Source organism: Micromys minutus, assembly GCF_963924665.1.
Source record: "Micromys minutus genome assembly, chromosome: 5".
Taxonomy (NCBI): Eukaryota; Metazoa; Chordata; class Mammalia; order Rodentia; family Muridae; genus Micromys; species Micromys minutus.
The window spans coordinates 48,168,562-48,189,877 of record NC_137974.1 but is presented as its reverse complement, the minus strand read 5'-3'; the positions used below and the strand labels follow the sequence as shown (position 1 = coordinate 48,189,877).

At 36.0% G+C, this 21,316-nt stretch overlaps 1 protein-coding gene across 1 annotated transcript in view; it reads left to right on the top strand.

Annotated features, from left to right (window-relative positions):
* Window positions 1-2,657: 2,657 nt before the first annotated feature.
* The window catches only part of NALCN (sodium leak channel, non-selective), a gene marked incomplete at both ends in the record, with an annotated part of 212,196 nt that continues 193,537 nt past the window's right edge, over window positions 2,658-21,316 (top strand). Inside the window, one exon of the mRNA XM_080917023.1 lies at window positions 2,658-2,744. Coding sequence (XP_080773149.1) covers window positions 2,658-2,744 — 87 coding nt within the window. The remainder of the gene's footprint in view (window positions 2,745-21,316) is intronic.

Sequence of the window (21,316 nt, the reverse complement as noted above, 5' to 3'; positions counted from 1 at the left end):
ATGATGAAATAATACATGAATTTTATTGGTATGAAAATCTATGGACAACCTACCAGTACAAAAAAAGAGATCTCCTGGTGGGTATGCACATGTGTGCATGTCTGTGTGTGTGTGTGTGTGTATACATTTGTGATTATGCATATGCATGCATGTACACGTGTGTTAAATTTCTGCAAGTTAAAATATCAGTAATAATTATCATTTAGTATATTAGTAAATTTTTTGGCATCTCATCCACATCTGGCTATTTAATAATAAACATTTTAATGATTATAGTAAGAAGATAAAAATCACATGATTAAAATACTGAAATTTTTTTACTAAAACCAGCTGGGTTAGGTTTCACTACGTAGGCCTAATGCTCAATATAAATAGCTTAGGTAACTTAGTTTTGTGTCCCTTAAGGGTAAAATTGAATGATATCACTTGGGTTTGAATCACTGGTCCAGGTTGCTGATAAATCAGTCCCTACCCACCATCACCTCTGTGTTCAACTTTACACAGTCTTCCTTTCAATCGTTACATTGTAGACTACAATGCCTCTTGTAGCCATAACTCTCACATTTATACAATCTAGCACAAAATACAGGAAGAACAAGAAGGCCTTGCCTACATCCTTTGAGCTAGTGTCTAGTTACCTGTAAATGTGTGCTTCCCGGAAAGGATAGCAACTGGTTCTTTAGTTGGAGGGTTAGTGAGCTCATAAAAAATGTCCTAACATTGGAAGACAAAGTATGACCACAGTCATAATCATTATCCTCCCAAAGGACCTTATCCGTTAGGGTTCTTGTCTCTGTTGGATAGCCTGGTTTCCATCTCAAAGATCTAGTCATCATATTAAACAATCTAAATAATGTATTATTTGGGATCTAAAGAAAGTAGGACACCCTTGCATTTCTGATACTTTATACACAGGGGCAACCTTCAGAGAACTCTTGTGCTGACAATTAAACTGATTCATTTGATTTGGGTCTGCTGAAAAATATAATTTAACAGAGAAAATTGGTTTGCCACCAAATGAAAAGAAATATTAGCCCCAGACGTGCTCTGTGCCTTGACAAGACAGTATAAGAGGCATCAGCAGAGTGTTCTTAGCCAGTAGACAGAATAGGTTAGGACAGTTGCCCTTAAAAGAAGAATACCAAACTTAGGACAGGGCCATTAAAGGTCACTTTAACTGGTTTGTTTTCGCAGAAGTGTCTTTATTCTCACAGTGAGCCCATTTACGAAGGATGTGCTTGGCTCTGCCACCAAGAATAGCTATGAAATTTTGTTCTAAGAAGAAAGTAAGTTCTATAAATAGACAGCTGGGAAGGACTATTTGCAACAGCAACCTTGGTCAAAAATTCTTGGTGTAAATGTACCACAGTTGTTCCATTGAAAATACACACACACACATATACACACACATATATACACATGACCTATGCAGTTAGGCATCATTTATTTTCCATTGTCTCAGTCATAATGCAGAGATATTTTCTTCCTAAAAATGATCTACAGATATCTCTGGCTAGAGTTTGAAAGTGTAACTGTGGAGCCTATATAATGCATCATTAAAAAGTAATCCATAATGATTCCCTATTACAACAGAGGATAGGACCAACATAAGATCACAAGTAATGGTCACAATGTAAATGTTTATGTACACAATAAAGAAACATTGGGCAGAAATAAGACAGTATATTATTATGATTAATGCCTTTATTTTTAAAAACTTTAATTCTACTTTATCTCATTAAAACCAACACACACACAAACACACACACACACAAGCACACACACACACAGAAGCACACACACGCACACACACACACACAGCACATGACTCCTGAGGAACAGGGTAAGTGGGAAATATCTCCCAACTGGATATGGTGTTGACCAACCAGAAGTTAAGTGGTAGTGGACTATTCCATAAGGTTATCTCATGCACATCTGAATAAGTGGGTTTCAAGTAGGCCAATAACATTTTGAATTTTATCTTATCTAAGCTTTCTAAGGCAATATAAATTAGATGTTCGCTTTGTAAATATATGCATTAAATTTCTGATGAACAAATTAATTGTGACCTAGTAAAAATAACTGCATAAAGTCAGTTAAGTACCCTCTTAATCTCGTACCATTGAAATACATAGCCAGTTTCATCTCCTATGTTGAAGGTAAATCCCTGATATTATTTGACATGAGAATGTTTTTGAGCTCACACACTGAAAAATATCAACTAGTATTTTTTAAAAATCCTCTTACATATACTCAACAGAGAGACATAATGCTTAAGAATTCTAAATACATTTCCTTGCAGAGATAAAAATAATAATGAACATAATTTACTAAGAGAGATAAGTACTTTTCCTGTATGGAAGAGTATCTAAAAGATTATACATGAAAAATCTATATAAGGCAGCAATTGCACACAAATATAACAAGGGCTCAAGAAACACAAGTTATTACCATTGATCATGAGAATAGTATCACTCACTTGTTTTTCACTTCAGTATTCAAATGAACATACCTGAAGTGATTCATAATCCAAATATATACTTCTTTAATAGGACAGATTCTCAGTAATATTTAAACACATAGAAAGCTACGGACAGAACTAGAGTTCTCACTGTTCCATGTTCAATGTCTCTGACTCATCTCTCTCTTTCTGAAAGATGTTCCATGAAGATGCTGCTGGTGGTTGGCAGCTGGTAGCTGTGGATGTCAACAAGCCCCAGGGACGTGCCCCGGCCTGCCTACAGGTACAGCACAATAGCATTATAATTTCAATTTTATCTGATTTTATCGGCTGGTGTCTTTATTTACATTTCAAATGTTATTCCCTTTCCCAGTTTCCCCTCTGGAAATCCCCTATTCCATCCCTCATCCCCTGCTTCTATGAGCGTGCTCCCTCACCCAACTCCCCACATCCTCCCACCTCCTCACCCTGGCATTTCCCTACACTGGGGCACTGAGCCTTCAGAGGATCAAGAGCCTCTTCTCCCATTGATGCTCTACAAAATCATCCTCTGCTATATATGAGGCTGGAGCCAAGGGTTGTTCCATGTGTACTCTTAAGGACTGAAGGAGCTGAAGCGGTTTACAATCACATAGAAAGAACAACAGTATCAATCAACTGGACCCACTGGAGCTCCTAGGAACTAAACCATCAACCAAAGAGTACAATATCATTTAAAAAATCATCCAGTATGAACTTTTGACTTTAATTTTATATGAAGAAATTTATAGGCTCCAAGCTGTAGACTTACCCAAATTTTTTGAAAAGTTAGGGACAAGTTTTATTCTTCTTGTATTAAAGATGTTATCAGTACTCATTTAGATATATAGTAAGTTTCCTACTTTGTTTTCTGTTGCTGATCAAAATAAATTATTTTGACTCATTCTATTGAGCTAAGTCAAAGCAGGAACTTAGTGGCAAGAACCATAGGAAAATGCAGCTTACTGCCTTGTTGCCTATGTCTCATTCAATATGTTTACTTAAATCACTCAAGACCATCTACCCCAGAGTTGTACCACCTACAGTGGCCTGGGTCCCTGCTACATCAATTATTAACCAAGAAAATTCAACCAAAAAATTGTCTATTGGCCAATCTGATGGAAGCATTTCTCAGGTGAGGATTCCTCTTCCAAGATGAACCTAGCTTGTGTCAAGTTGATAAAAGCTAGCTATCAAGTAGAGATTGGATAAACTTCATGAATGACAGTACACCAGCAATAGCATTTCAACAGTATCAAATCAATAAATAGTTTTGTTGCCATGTTTATCCTTGTGAAAATATTTTCTAAGAGACCTGAATTATTTAGGGTTGTGCAATACCTCTGGATATATTTGGGAAGAAATTTACATAAGACCAGTTGTTCTATATATCCAATCTCTAGAGCAAGGTTATGTTGAGGTGTTGTCTTAATATGGAATTCCAAAAGTAAGCCCGGGCCTGTTAGATGGCAGGGCACCTGAGGGTCCTGACGACACACAAGTGGTTAGAAGATGGGGTCTGGGGGTCCCTACTTATGAAACTTTTAAACTCACTCAGGTTTTTTGCCTTTCATGGATGGTCTTCAGGTGTATAGCTGTTTTGGATGTTTACAATTTATATTTAAAAAATTCTTTTTCTTTTCTGATATAAAGTGTGCAAATATTTTCTCCTGTTCTGTAGGCTGCCTCGTCATTTTGTATTTACTTGATTCTACAATATCAATAATGAAAGCTAAGTTAATTTTTCCCAGATGACAAACAGTAACATGAAATATTATCTTACGGTGTTTCTTATGGGCCACTTTGATTGTACCATAAACAACTCTAGCAGTTCCTCCTGTTGTCACTGTCACCTTTGCTTGCAGAAGAAGTTCCATGTTTTAGCAAATTGAAAGATATTAAAGGATCAAAGACTTGTTATGAAAATAAGCTAACAGAGTACCAAATAACAGGCACAAAAGACTCAAAAACTATTACTTACACGCTTGGTAATTGATGCATTAAGGTTGAGGTCTGAGCCGGGCAGTGGTTGTATGAATGTTGAATCTTAGCACTTGAGAGGCAGAGGCAGGGGAAGCTCTGATTTCAAGGCCACAGAGGAAGACCCATTGGGGCTACACAAAGAAACCTTATCTCAAAAACGAAAACGTTGAAGTCTATAGTTAGGGGACAAGTCACTCTCCTCTCTTAAGAATAGAAAGTAAAATCTGAGGAGGATTTAGTGCTGTGACACTGGAGTAGCTAGGCTAGAAGTGCATGGATGTGGCATCTGAAACGTATGTGTGATGGCATTAAATGCAGATCGCTAACATAGCAACATACCAGGTGAGCTTTGCAAAAGTGAATTGCGAACTAGGGAAGGAATAGCAGGCAATTTAGTATGGAGGAGCTTCTGTCACCACCTGGTTGTCCCTAAACTGAGCGTCCTTCCTAGAAGGAGCTAGCATTCATTGGGGGTAGAAGAAAAAGCTGGGAGAGAAAGGGTGTAAATGTCCGTAGAAAATGTATTTCTGCATTTCTCACAAATTAACAGTCAGTCGTTAAAAGAAAATAAGTAAAAGGCACACACTACCACACATTCATCATGAAAACTGGGAACCCTTTAACCTGAAGTACCCCCTCACTCTTACAGTCTATAATGACCTCAGTACCAAGGACAAGCAGAGGCACATGCCACCTCTTTTTACTTTTAAATGTAACTGTGCTCTAAAGAATTAATTCAGAAAAAGTTGTTTTTTTTCTTAACATGTTTTTCCTCATTCCTTCCCTGGAGATTAACATTAACTGGATTCTCTGCAGCATCATGTGTTTGAGCCCTTATTATTTAGAGATTAACACTGGGTGGATTTTCCCCAACCTTCTGTGTTTGATCTCTTCTTTCTTAAATTTATTTGCATGCCTGTTTTTACATCCCAATAGCTGCCCTCGGGTTTTCTGCCTAACAGAGTCCCTCCGCAACATCCTCCTCCCCCTCTGAAATGGTGCCCCCTCCTGGGTATTTCCCCAACCTTAGCAAGTCAAGTTTCTACCTGGTCAGACACATTTTCTCTTACTGAGGCTGGACAAGGCAGTCTGCTTAGGGGAACAGGATCCACAGAGAGACAACAGAGTCAGTGACAGTTGTCCACACTCCAGTTGTAGGAGGAGTCCTATGTCCAGCCCATGTACGCTCTTTAGTTGCTAGTTCTGTTTTTGGGAGCTTCCATGGGTCCAGGATAGTTGACTCTGTGAGTCTTCCTGTGGAGTCCAAGTTCCTGAATCTTTCCCCCAACTCTTAATCTCAAGACTCCCCAACCCCCCTCTAATGTCTGCCTGTGAGTTTCTGGATCTGTTTTGGTCAGCTGCTGGGTGAGCTTTCAGAGGCCAGTTATGCCAATGAACTGCTTGTTTTAGACCATAATAGCATGAGCATAAAAGGAAAAGTCTTTTATCGGAGTGGTTGTTCTTGCCATAATTGGTTCAATTTCTAGTTCCTGGAAGTGAGACTCATGAAAACAAATAGGATAGGATTTCAGGAAGAGACACACTTTCAGACCTTCTTTGCTTCTTTGCTTCTCTCATTTAATCATCAGGGAAGCAGATATTACAGTATAGGACATAGTTTTTTTTTTTTTGGAGTAATTGTGGTTGCAGTGACTTCTACTGTTATGGAGTTTTCCCTTGCTGGAGAAACAGATGTGAAATAACTAACATTAGTTAGCATAGAGAATCCATTTTACCTTGGTTTCCCCAGTCTTCATTTTTATCTCCACAGGCTAGACACGAAAGTGTTGATAGTGTCTCTCATAAAACATTAAAAGGCATTTCTCTCTACCTCAATGGTAAGAGAATAAAAAAATCTATAGCAGCTAGGCAGGATTATCAAACATACTCAAGAACTTAGAAGAAGACATTATCTGAGCATTCTGTGCTGGCAGAGCACACTGAGAAGAAATAGACCTCTTTTTCATACAAGCAAAGTCGGCCATCCAAGTGTTAATGTTATTCTGATATAGGTTTTCACATTTTCTATGTCTTTTTGGCTCCTGTTTAGAAAACCCATGAGAAAAACATTAGAATAATGTGGGTTTTTTAGATTACAGAAATCATATAATAGCATGTAATTCATAAATAAAACATATATTACAAAAATAGTCCATTTATATTTTCGTATTTTTATAATTTTATATTCATAACTAAGCATAAGATAGAGACTGGCTCAAACCATCTAAAATTGGTGATATTAAAATAATAACCTTACTCTTTTGTGTGAATTCCTCTGAATTTGCTAAATGTCTGCATTTATATTATATTTTCACTACTTTTCAGGTTTCTGTGTTCTTGTCTGGCTTTTTTGATTGTGTGTTTTCCACCAACTATAAATAATTGGACAATTTAGCAATATTAATTCATGTGCCTTAATTATCTATACATTATATTAAATAGTAGAACTCTATTGGTCTCCCTACTTTCTCTTTACCTTTATTGATTTTATAAGTGTTCTGATCAATTATAATATGCTGTGATCCAATTTTTATCCTGAATAATAGACTCACTATGGTGTTATTAGTGGAGGAAAACTAGCCAGCTCTGGTCTGCAATTATAAAATATGTAAATTGATTTCCCATTATGAGACTCAAATCACAATCATAATCACAGACATAATAAATATAATGGGAATCCTATGTTAGCATGCTGAGAAAAGATTTAGTTTTATGTCCTTAGCATGGTCTTTTCTGTTTTATAGTAAAGGAAATAAACTAGCATATCCATTAATTATAAAGATTTAAACTCGGAATAGGAGGATGGGCAGAAGAGTATCATTGGCCTGATTAGAGATTCTTAAGTTTTCTAATATACTTGTTAACATTTTTAAGCAATTTAATACTAAGTGTGCTCATTTTGAGAGGGAAGTACTCTTCTTGATCAAATCAATGATTTCTGATGTTTCATATGTGAAATTTCATAATATATCTAGCTCTAGCATATACACTCAATTCCTGACAAAGTCACTTTTACATTAAGAATAAAATCGTGTAGCCCACAAGGCACCTCCCCATCCTGTCTAAAATGGCCTTTCAGTCTTCAGTTCCCTGGCACTAGTTACCAGCTACTTTCCCTCCCAGCCTCCAATTTATAGTATAAGAGCAGGAAGGCTGGAGAATGGGGAGCAGTCTAAGAGTGTGGGTAAACCAATGCTCATAACTGGGCTCTCCTCTTTGAGCTAAAATTGCTTCTAATGGTCATCTCCCATTCCTACCTTATGATCTGAGAAAAATTGTATGAACATTTGTGTTTCAGTTGAGAATTGTTTTGTTGCAATGTTCAAAGAGTGTACCTATTGCAGGGATAGTCTGGCATTTCAAGTCACTGTGCATTCTGTACCTTTCTCTTCTTCTGAGCCACATATCTTTCCTCTTCTGTTTCTCTCTCTGTTCCTGTCTCACTCTCTCAACCACTCTAGCTTCATTTGGCTCTTGCACATTACCCACAGTGCATAAGTATGACTCTGAGCCTAGAGACCTCCCACACAAATTCTCAGAAGAAAAATCACCAGAAAACTTGCAAAATAAAGGTTAATTGAGAGGAAATGTAATTTCAGAATAGGTCATAAAATGTGAGAAACATTGAGTTCAGGAATTTGGTCATGGAAGTTAAGGTAGACACAGCTGTGCCTCTTAAACAAAATATAATTACAACTACCTTTTAGTGTTCTTGATATTTGATACAGGACAGGCTGTGGACACTGATTTTCAAGTCTGTAGATGTTCAAGTCTTTTATAATATCCCAAATGTCTGTTGTAATGTTTCCCTGTTAATTTCTGATTCTGTTAGATTGGGTCCTCTCTATTTCTTTTAGGTAGTTGTGTGAAGTCTATTTAGGACCTTAAAGCACTTTGTTTATCTTCTCAGAGAACCAGCTCTGAGATTCATTTATTCTTTATATTTCTCTGTTTTTCTATTTTTATTAATTTCCGTTTTGATTTTTATTATTTGTTGCCAAATACTTGGAGTACTCTTGATTTTGTTTTGGTTTTGTTTGTTTTTCAAAAATTTGAGTTAGATCGTTATGTTATTTGCTTATGTTGATTTTAATGTATGCACGGAGAGCTATACATTTCCCTCATAGGACTGCTTTTAATGTGTCCCTGGGGGTTTCAGTGTGTTATGTTTTCATTTTCATTTAATTCCAGAAGATTTTTATTTCTTTCTGGATTTCTCCTTTGACCCATCCATCACTCAGTAACGTATTTTAATATCCCTAAATCTAAGTACTTACTAGAGATACATTTGCTGTCAGTTCTATTTTATTGCATTGTGGTGAGGAAAAATAGGTAGTTACTTCAGTCATTCTGAAATTGTCAATATTTGTGTTCTATCCCAAGACGTGGCCTATTTTAAAGAAAGTTCTATAGACTGCTGAGAATATATATTCTTTGTGTTTGGATAAAATGTTCTGTAGATATCTGTTAAGTGTATTGGATTATATAATCTTATCTAATTCTGATATTTCTCTGCTTATGTTTTGTTCAGATGACCTGTCTATTAGAAAAAGAATATTACTGAAATCACCTACTATTATTAATTGGATGATGATAATCTATGTCTTTAATTCCAATAGTGTGCTTTTTAGGAAATGGAGTACACCAGAGTTTTGTGCATATATGTTTACAATAGTAATGTCTTTTTGGCTAACTGTTTCTTCATTAGGCTAAAGTGTCCATCTTTATCTCTTCTGTCTAGTTTTAGTTTGAGTCTCTTTTGTCAGATATTAGGATAGTGGTGTCTGTTGTATCTTGGTCTCATTGGGGTATTTTATTCATCCTTTTATTCTGAGGCAGTACCTATCTTTAAGACTAAGATATATTTCTTATAGATAACAGTTGAATGAATTTTTTTTCCTAATCCATTCAAACAGCCTGTGTCCTTAGAATGGAGAATTGATGCTGGTAATGATTCAAGTAATTATGAAAGATATGTGTTAGTTGAAATCATTGTATTGTTGGTTTTGATGTTCTCTCTCTCTCTCTCTCTCTCTCTCTCTCTCTCTCTCTCTCTCTCTCTCTCTCTCTCCTTCTCTCTCTGTGTGTGTGTGTGTATGTGTGTGTTGTTTGTTGTTGTTATTGTTGTTGTTGATGATGGGGAAGAAGAGGATGGTACTTTGTGTTTCAGTAATTACAGGTTTTTATTCTTTTTACACTCACTTGGCTGTTTATTCATTTCTTCTGCTTGAAACATGGTGCATTAGTCAGGGTTCTCTGGAGCCATAGAATTTATGGAATATCTCTAAATATTAAGGGAATCTATTGTAATGGCTTACAGTCTATAGCCTAAGTAACCCAACAATTGGCAGCTGTGGATGGAAGTCCAAAGGTCTGGTAGTTGCTCAGTCCCAGAAAGCTAATTGGTAAAGCTGGTCTTCTGTAGAAGTACATTCCAACAGATGATGTGCTGGCAAGTAATTGCAAGCAGTTGAAAAAGTTGAGTAAGTCTTTCTTCAATGCCTTTATGTAGGCCTCTAGGAGAAGGTGTGGCACAGATTGAAGGTGTGTACTACCACACCTGGCTCAAAAACATGCTTTGTCCCAGGCTGACCTTAAACTCAGAGATCTGCTTTTCTCAGTCTCCTAGTATTAAAGGTGTGTACTACCTTGCCTGGGCCTAAGCTTTTCATGGTCACTATGCCTCAAGATCTTTATGTCAAGATCCAGGTCAGAAACCTGTGCTTTTCAACTTCAAGATCTGGAGGACAGGTGTGCCCTCCATTTCTTGATTGTAGTTTATTCCAGGTATAGTCAAGTAATAAGGAATAGCCATCATATATGGCTTCTTGTTTTTTCTTTAAGTATGGTCTTTTAGATAGAAAATTTTTAGGCTCTTTATACCATTAAATGTTTTTCTTTTTTTTTTTCTTTTTTTTTTTTTTTTTTTACTTTATGAAGACATTTATTAGGAATCTATCTGTTCACAGATTGTATTTCCTCAGTTCTTTTTTTTTCTTGTTTTGTAAATATTTTTTTGTTTTGTTTTGTTTTCTTTATTTCTTGGATTTCATACAGTCTGTGAGTTGTTTCTGGGGGAGTGCAAGCCTCTGGGGTTAGCATCCCACTATCAGTGACTGCATATTATGTCTGTTATTAAATGTTTTTCTTCTTCAACTATGGCAAATGTTTTTGAGGAGTTCATTAATCTAGGTTGCCAACTGTGTTCTGTTAGGACATGGAACACATTGCTCTAGGTTGTTCTGCCTTTCAAAGTTTCCATTGAGATATTACCCATGGTTCTACGGGAATTTTCCTTATATATAAGACTTGCGTTTTTTTCTCTTACCTGTCTCTTTTCTGCATACTTAATGGTTTATCTACAATACAATTTTCTGGTCTTGCCTATTTAGTGTTCTGTGTGCTTCTTGTATCTGTATGAATCTTTCCTGAGTTTAAAAGTTTTTTTTTTTAATTCATGTACAAATTTTATTATTTTTGATGGTATGGCCATTTTAATATTTGACAAAAAATACTTTACTCCAAAACTAATCAAAAGACATGAAGTTCACGTCACATTTATCACAAAAAAAATCCACCTAGAGGACATTACAATTTTTAATAACTATGCATCAAACATAAGAGCAAACAGGTTCATAAAAGAAACATGACTACAATTTACATCACATATTGGCTCTCACATAAAAAGTGAGAAAGCCCACCCTCACTAATAGACAAAAACTAATCTGATATGCTAGAACTAACTATTACTATGAACTAAATGGACCTATCAGACATTTACACATCATTTCACTAAAAATAATACATATAGTTTATTTTTTATTACTTATTTTTTAATTTTTTTTATTTTAAAGGTTTGATAGTGTGCATTAAAATCTTACTAGTTACAATGAGCATAAAGTACATGCAAAACAGGATGTAACCTGGAATTAGTCAAAGTTTTCTTGGTGTGTAAGGATTAAGCATAATGGATTTTTCTTTTTCTTTTTCTTTTTTTTTTTTTTCTTTTTTTGAACTTCATATAGTCTGTGAGTTGTTTCTGGGGTGTTCAGAGCTTTCTGGGGCTAGTATCCAATTATCAGTGACTGCATATTATGTCTGTTCTTTTGTGACTGGGTTATCTCACTCAGGATGATATTCTCTAGATGCATCCATTTTCTTAAGAATTTCATAAAGTCATTGTTTCTGATAGCTGACTAGTACTCCATTGTGTAAATGTACCACAATTTTTGTATCCATTTATCTACTGAAGGACATCTGGGTTCTTTCCAGCTTCTGGCTATTATAAATATATATATGAACATTGTGTTGTATGTTGGAGCTTCTCTGGGGTACATGCCCAGAAGTGGAATAACTGAGTCTTCAGGTAGTACTATGTCCAATTTTCTGAGGAATCACCAGAATGATTTCCAGAGTGGTTTAAGAGTTTTAATTTACAATTTTGTTAAAGATTTTATCTGTGTCATTGCCTGGAAACCCTTCTTTTGTATCTATTTTATCATTTGAATGTTTGGACCCCCCCCTCAATTTTTGGATGTTTTCTCCCTGTAGTTTTCTTTTTAATTTTTTACATCCTTTGCTTATTTCATGCAGATCTACTTTATCTTTGAGTTCTGATCATCTCTCCTTGTAATTCATTCTCATTTCAAGGCTTCCATTAAGCTGGCTAGTTTATTTATGGAGTTAGTTGATTTCATCTCATTTTTTCTTGAGTTCTTTTTTTTTTAATGTTTCTACCATTTTAATGAATTTCATCTTCAAATCCTTGTTTGTGTTCATCACTTACATCAGGAAATTTGTATTTGTATTCTTTTGGGCATCTCTCTTTAAATTTATTCCTCTTAAGCTCACTGAACTGTTTCATTGTTTTTTCTTTCAATTTCTTGAATTCTTTAAAAAAAATTAAACTTTCTGTCACAGGATTTATCAAGGTAATTATCCTTTAAGAAAAGTTCTATAGGACTGGTTGGCTTTGGGAGTTGTGGAAGATACTGCTTCAAATTTTAATATTGATTGAATTTTTTCCCAGTAATATCTGGGCATGTGGTTTCCTTTTGTTAGCTCTATATTTAAATCAGCAGAGCATGCTGTTGCAGAACACAGGATTTGCAGGCTGTGTCGAGCCTAAATGTTGGATATAAGTGGAATGAAGTCAGTTAGACGGAGAGACTTGAACTGTCATACACAATGTTTATCATGGTCCAACCATGGGTAGATTTGAGGAATGAGGGTATTGTATGGAGGGAAGGACCTGTTGGATTCATTGAGCTAAGATCTAGGATAACAATGTGCAGGACTTGATTGTATAGAGAGGTTAAATGTAGCACATGATGTATCTGGGAGGGGCAGGACATGTTTTGGCTGAAGTCTGTGGGTTGTTGTGTGCAAGGAAGGGTGGCCAGATGAGGTGGAAACACTCAATATAGAACCTGGGGAAATCTTGGGGGTTGAGAAGAGTTAGCAGATTAGGAGGACGTTTCTGGCTAGGCTCTGGTAAAAAATATACAAGACCTGCCTAGGTGGAGAGGCTGGAATAACTCAGGGGACCTGTACCTTGAGGCAAGCAGGCCAATGATATCATACATAAACAGTCACATACATACATTTCCATTCTTCTGATGGCAGATGTTAAATCTAGTCATCTTTTCAAACACTCACTAGCCATATATAAATGTTCACAGATTTATAAGCAATTTTTAGATTGTTAACGTTTCAGTTGCCCACTTATTGGCTAATTGTTCTAAATGATTTTCAAAAACCCCTTATATTCTTAAAATATAAAATACTTGTATAAGAATAAAAAACAATAAAAAATATTAAGTATGGAAACAAATCCAATGAATACTAGATGTATGAATGCACACTGTCTACTCTGCTGTTGTTTCGGGAGTGAGGCAAGACTCTTGTGCAGTATTATGAAACCATTTAAAAAGTTTCTTGAATGTGTGCTTAAGTGTGGGTCTCAGAAAATTGAAAAGTTATAATAGACTCTTTCAGCACCAAACCCACCATTAGGTGGGTATATAAGTGCTGTTTTTTTAAAATATGAACAACATCTGTGTGAAGGGGTCACTCTAATGCATGATGAATAGAATTAGATTAAATGGGAAAATCATTTGTCAGCTGCTGCTGTGACAAGCCATCCCCCTTCCTCTAGGGTAGGAGTTTTCATCTTTGACAATTTGACAGATGTGGCTGCATTCCTGGCACTCTCTTCCAACACATTCATACCCAGTGGTCTATTATCATAGAAAATATCTGACAGGAAAATGAAGGCATGTATGAGACATGGTGTGCTCCTGTTCAATTTCTCTCTGATAACATCCCATGTCATTTCTCTTACAAGGAAGAGAGGGGAAAAGACTTTTTCCATAAATAGATCAAATTATGACAAGATATTACTGAGGTGTTTTAATGTTTTTTGAGCAAATTTCCATTGAAGGTGGAGATTGAGAGGAGCTGAACACTGTAAGATGAGTATTTTAAGTGGTGAAGTGACATCCTAGATAGTGCTTAGAATGTCTATCTTCTAAATGAACCTTCCCACAACCGATAATCATTTTAAGAGTTGATAGGCCTGTGAGAAGTTAAGTTCATTTTATCAGCTAGGCTCTTCTGTTAGGCCACTGTGAGAAGATGGGAAGATATAGGTAGCTAAGACAATGGTGCCAAGGCCCACTGGGACTACTTTCAAAGCTTTTTGAGTTTCAGTTTCCGTCTATGATAAACAGGGATAATAGTATCCTACTATGTATGTAAGTTCTGAGATAAATGCTCAAATTCTCAACATAGGCTGTGAGAGATAGTTGGTCATTCAACCTGGAGAAAGGACTATTCTTGTCCTTAGTGCATACACAGCCTTGTTCACTACTTGAGGATCTTAACTCTAGGAAGTCAGTTCCTTCACATACCCATGGTCAACCGACTCAGCCTCCAGGCCCAGCACTGTATCTCACCCCCACCAACACCAGGCCTTGGAAGTCTGTTTCTATGTCCCTGTTTCTAATTTCATTTGCTTGACTTTTCCAGTTTATAGATAAAAAAGTATATTGCCTTGACACATGTATACTTGAGTGGCTAAATAGAGCTAATTAGCATGTACACTTATGTACATACATGCACAAATGGCATGCCCTATTTCTTATATCAGATCTAAATTTATTGCTTCATAAAAAACTTGGGAAGAGAAACTGAATAATAGAGTTTGAATATCTTTCTTTAATTATCCATTTTCTATCATAAGAGGAGAATCTGGTGAAAACTCTTATGTTCTAATCTTTATTATTATCCGAGGCTAGAATTTAGACAAGGTCAACACATCATTGCTTACAAGCCAAGAGTTTATACATTATCCTTCCTGTGTTTTTAATAATGAAGTCATGTAAGGACACTGAGGTTTTAATCCTTAAATTGTAGTTCAGGTAATTGGAAAGATTTGGTACAGATCTTTATTTACTTCTTTCTCCCATTAATCCATAAATGTGTGGACACAAAATGTAAGAGAACAGTGGAGTATTAAGCATTGCTAAGTAATGTGGTTCAAAGTGTGAATGTCCATTATGACATTGTATTCTGGAAAGCACATGCTGTCCTTAATTGAAGCCTTTGTAAGCAATATACACCGTGTCTTAAATCAATTCAGTACAAATGATTTTGTTGAGTAAATTTTAGGAAATGTTCTATTTTAGGTGTCTTTTACTTTTACCAATGTATGCAGATGATTGTGGTCTTCATTGGTCTCTGGGTATCCAGAAATAAATTTTGTGGGTCTCTAGTGATGATTAAAGCATTATATCAATATGAATGACATTATGTTGTGAGTCATGATGAGTCTCTGAATAGAACAATGGGCTATTTGTATGTCCTGCCTTAGATAATGAGGTTGAATACCTTTAAGACACCTATAAATGTTCTACTCTTTCCAAAGGATCAGCATTCATAATCAGATTATTAATTTTCAAATTCCCATAGCAGACCTCTGCTCCTTGGATAAACTAAAAGGGCATAGACACCTGGTTGGTAAGCAGCTAAATGAAGCTAAATGACTTAAGCTATGCTGATTTATAAAGAAGACACTAATTTTGACCTGTGAATCTATGATTGGCCTGAAAAGCCCTGCCAGTCTATGCCAAACCTCAGTTGATATTTTTGGGATCTGTCCTCAGCTACTCTTCAGCTCAGATCTATGCTCTGGCCCTGGCTGACTGAAAATAGAGTGAAGAGGTTATTAGCGTCCATAGCTAGGTCAGCATGTCAATGTGTTAGCTCAGGTATCCTAGAACAACAAGAGTAAATCCTAGCTGTGTAAATTCTACAAGTATTTCCCAACTCTCTACTCACTACACTGTTACTATAACCTAACCACAGCAAGTCACACAAAGGGGTCAAGAGTTGCTGTAGAAGATACTTGCAAGGACATGGATACCCATGGGTGGGGTTCAGTGAATAGACATCAGACTTTTGCACACAGACTAAAAGAAACACTAATATAACTAGCTGAAAATAACACTTACCTGAACTTGCCAACTTTTTCCAACCCATGATGTTTTTTGTTTTGTTTTGTTTCGAAATATGTTGATGATAATTGATAATGGCATGAGTACCAATATATGATTTAATGACATAGCAGTGAAAAGCTCACTGATATTGGTCAAGAAATTGAAGGGACTTGTGAGACTCTTCTCTCTTATCTTTATTTCCTAAAGAGCAAGCAACTCTCTCTCTCTCTCTCTCTCTCTCTCTCTCTCTCTCTCTCTCTCTCTCTCTCTCTCTGCTAACCCTAGTGTCCCTCTAACTTTTCTCTCACTCCTAAGTCTCACCTTCCCTCTACCTCTCTTAATTAATTTTTTTCCTCTTCTAAGTAGGACTAAAGCATCCACACATTGGTCTTCCATTTTCTTGACCTTCATATGGTCTGTGAACTGTATCCTGGGTATTCTGAGCTTTTTGCCTAATATCCACTTATCAGTGAGTACATACCATGTGTGTTCTTTTGTAACTGAGCTACCTAACTCAGGATGATATTTTTTTAGTTCCATCCACTTGCCTGTGGGTTATATCAAGTCTCAAGTCATTGTTTTTAATAGCTGAGTAGTACCATTGTGTAAATGTACCACATTTTCTGAATCCATTCTTCTGTTGAGGGACATCTGGGTTGTTTCCAGCTTCTGGCTTTTATAAATAAGGCTGCTCTGAATACAGTGGAGCATGTGTCCTTCTTATATTTTGGAGCATGTTTACAGTATATGCCCAGGGGTGGTATAGCTGGATCCTCAGGTAGAACTACTTCCAATTTTCTGAAGAACCACCAGCCTTATTTCCAGAATGATTGTACCAACTTGCATTCCCACCAGCAATGGAAAGGTGTTCCTCTTTCTCCACATTCTCTTCAGCATATGATATCACCTGAGATTTGATCTTAGCCATTCTGACTGGTTTTGAGGTAGAATCTTGAGATCATTTTTGATTTGAATTTCCCTAATGAAGGGATGGCAGCTGCATCACAGACTCTTGGTGCCCATGTAGGGAATTATTCATGGATTCCTTTCTATCCTGTCTCTCTAAGAAAGGGTGACTGAGAAAGACACAGTTTAAAAGGACATTTACTGTTCTATTTCCAGTATTGATATAGCCACATTACCTACCTAACAAAACTATTTTGACTGTGTAGAATATTTTGCGTATCAATTATAGAAACATGAACATGCAGAAGTCGTCTCAATTAGCCCACAACACTAATGAAAGAAAAGTTTATATTAGTATTTGTACCATTGTTCATGGTTATATTCTCATTCTATGTAGATCAGATATTAGACGATTTCTGATTTTTTTTACCTTATAAATACCTTGTATCTAAGTTATTTATTTTGAAATCCAATTAAAATTTAAATTTTAGTACCCAAATGATGCAGTGTGAAACAAGATGGATATTTTCTTCACTCAAGAAGCAAATAAAAGATTCAACTTCTGAGTTCTGATGTTTATTATTGTAATTTATATGCATTGTGAACTCTAAGCCACAGTGTTCTATTTAGGACATTTTATCTAAAGAAACTTAAGACTCTCAAAGTCACTATTTCATAGAAAAATATTACCTGAGCAAATTAATAGAAGCAGTTTTTCACAAAGTACTTATATATAAACAACCAAAACAAGATCACCTTAGACATTTTAGAAATCTATGAATCTTCATAGTCTGTCTCAAATATATTTTTATTTCTTTGAAATAATTTCTTGTGCTTTATTTCTCATGCCTTCCTCTATAAGGAACTAACCATGTCTCTATTTTTCAATTCCTTCACAGTTTCCCAATACAGTACTCAAGATGTCTACTAGACTAGACCCTGCCTTAAATAATCCTGTGTATATTCATATTTCAATCAAAGATGCAGCTATTACAATTCTCTTCCTAGAAGAGAAAACATTTTACAGAAAGGTCAAGTTTGGCACAGAGCTAAAACAGTCTTCAGACTAACATTTTATTATATCATGATGATCTTTCATCCTTTAAACACAGGTCTGTGTACTTCTGCCTTCTATTTCCATACAAATCCTCAGTAAGGAATCTGGTTCACATTCATTTTAGCATCTAAAGCCCTGTCAATGTCTTGACCACTCAAGAGGGGGCAGAGGAGCACCTGCTTTGTTCCCAAAACATTTGAGAATGTTTTCCAACTTGATGTGATTGGAACACTACTCATTCTTTCTAAGATGTCTGTTTCTTCCTGATGAAAGTGGAAGGCATAAACAACAAGCATCTGAGACCAAATAGTGTCATTACATCTATGGACAGTGTACTTGAAATGAGGGTTGACATAGACTAAGCACTCAAGTACAGATTAACACTTATCTTGATAACATTTGTTAATGTTGATTAACAGAAGGAGTTTTGTCCTCAGTGTGGTTTCATGTTGCAGTCTCTTGAGGATTTCCCTTGGAAAATGGTACCCTGCTCCATTTCTCTCTGTTCTTTTTTGCATGAACCAAGACCTCATGAATGCTAGACAAGCACTCAACCACCAGGCTACTTCCTCAGGCCCCAGGCTAGTGAAATTTTGACATTTCTTCTTCTTGACTTTTATGCCACTGTTTCACACTCATTCTCTTATAACACTTACAAAGCAAGATGAAAAGTATAATTGCTACAATGTTCTTTACATTTGAAGCAACAGTATTTATAGCTCCCCACTGATAAGCCACTTTGTGTGGAGACCTTAGTTTAATTTTTATTCCATAGTAATGAGTGGGTATGTTCAATCATGCCTACTGAAGATAATATGAACCGATGTTTGTCCCTGACCTCCAATTCATAAATAGTACTCTATTGTTTTCCTTTATGTTTGTAACAAATGTCCACAACTTAGTTACTTAAAACAAAACAAATTATCATGTGCTATAGATAAGAAGTCAAACTATTTTTGGAAAGTAAGCAATTCTAGTCTCTTCTTTTTACAGCTCTTAAAACTACCTCACCCCATGCCTTTATTAAGGAATCTGTGATGGTAGCTTCATAAAACACTCTCATGGTAAAAATTCTTTAACTTAACTGGTTCTTTGTCTTGGAGTTACATGGGAAGGAATTCTACTTGGCGGTACACTGATTATAATACAACAGTGATATTCAGCCAGTCTTTTATGGATTCTACTTCAATCATTGTGGGTTTTAGAATCATGAATTCTAAAGTCTCTGATAATTTATAGATTACCGAATTTACCCACTTCTTCTAGTATTATCTATAGCACTAATTCTTAAACTTGAACATGACACATACAACCACTTAGGGACCTTTTTAAAGTTACAGATTTGAGTTCTTTGGTACTAGAAAACAGCCAGATTTCTTGCATTTCGAAACACCTCTAAGGGTGCAACTCTCCCAGGGAGCCCTTGAAAAGAAAGTCTGTCCAGTATTTCTGACACTCTAGAGTCTCGGAAAAGACTCCATTTTATCTCTTAATGTCTTGGTAATTTCAATTGCGGTTTACACAATTAAGTGGATTTTGCAATTCAGAAATTGTCTGATTTCTAAGAAACACTTTTAAAAGAGTTTTAATTTTATTTTTATTTCTGGCTGTATATGTGTGTCTCTGTGAGTGGGTGCAGGTACCCACTAAGACCAGAAAAGGGTGTCAGATCCCCTATAGCTGGAGTTATAGGAGGATGTGAGTTGCCTTATGTGGGTGCTAAAAATAAAACTTGAACCATCTAAATTAACAATCATTTGAACACTGAACCATCTTTTCTGTCCCATAACGTTAGAAAAAAAAGTGAACTAAATGCACCACAATGTTCATAGCAGCTCTATTTATAATAGCCAGAAGCTGGAAAGAACCCAGATGTCCTTCAGTAGATGAATGGATACAAAAATTGTGGTACATTTACACAATGGAATACTACTCAGCCACCAGAAACAATGACTTAACCAAATTCTTAAGAAAATGGTTGCATCTAGAGAATATCATCCTGAGTGAGATAACCCAGTCACAAAAGAACAGACATAATATGCAGTCACTGATATTGGGATGCTAACCCCAGAGGCTCGGACTGCCCCAAAAACAACTCACAGACTGTGTGACGTTCAAGAAAAAAAACAAAACAAAACAAAACAAACAAACAAAAAAAAGTCATGCTCAATCATTACACACCAAGAAAACCTTGACTAATTACGGGTTATACCCTGTTTTACAGGTACTTTTTGCTCATTGTAACTAGTAAGACCTTAATGCAGAATATCAAACCTTAAAAAAAAAAATGCCAAGCACTGACACAATTGTATTTGTATACATTTATGCAAAAATGTTAAAAAAATTTTTCTTTTATCTTTGTTTTTTAAAATAAAGTTTAAAAATAAATAAATAAATAAATAAATAAATAATGAAAAAAAGTGCTAAAATGTCATTTTAAATAAAGGAATTTCATAGAGGTTGAATATACATCTGAAAACAATTTATGCTACACGTTGCAGTAAATATTAAATAAATGGCTTATTCTTCTATTGGCCCCTTGGTCTCACTCCAAGGACGACGCTTTAGAGTGGATCCGAGCACAGGGTCACAAAGCCACCCTCTCCATGTGGTTTCCTTCCCAGGTGATTCACTCTACCTGTCTTATTTCTTCTGTCCCACCCAGGTGGATACAACCATCCCTGGGTCTTCCTTTTATCCATTGCCTGACACAAACATGGTTCCAAAGCCAAGTAGCTTATCAAGCAGGTCTACATATTAAATTCTCAATCTACGAACGTTCTGTACAATTACATCCAATGGACAAAGATACAAACTGCCCTTCTACATTAAGTGAAAACACCTATAAAAACCCTTAAAAATGTCTACCTATCGCCAATTAAGGCCACCTGGGTCTAGATTCTCCTTCTCCAGCAACATCTTGATTTCTTCCTGAATCCCCTTTCTCTCCTCCTCTCTTGTTTTCCTACCTTTTTCCCCACCCACCTCTCCACTGTTCAATCATGTATCACCTTAACATCAACCCACAGTTACATATATAAAATATAACTGTAGAACACATGAATACATACATTAAAATTTGTACATTTGTGTGTTCATGGACATGTATGTGTGTGCATGTCTCTTTATAGATACACTGATGGTAGGTAGAGCCAACATTTATGTTAAATAATGAAACTGGGGAAACCTCAAGTCTCTTAATGCTTTGTGACACTTTCAACAAATTTTTATGTTAATTTGCATAAATAAAAGTTGAAGGTACAGACTTAGATTTTTGCAAATACAAGAATAAATCTAACTGTGATGTTACCAGCTGTTTTCCATCATAGAAACCAATGGCCAGTTTCCAACAATGGCTGACTGAATTCAGTTCCAAAAGCATCTGTCACCAGC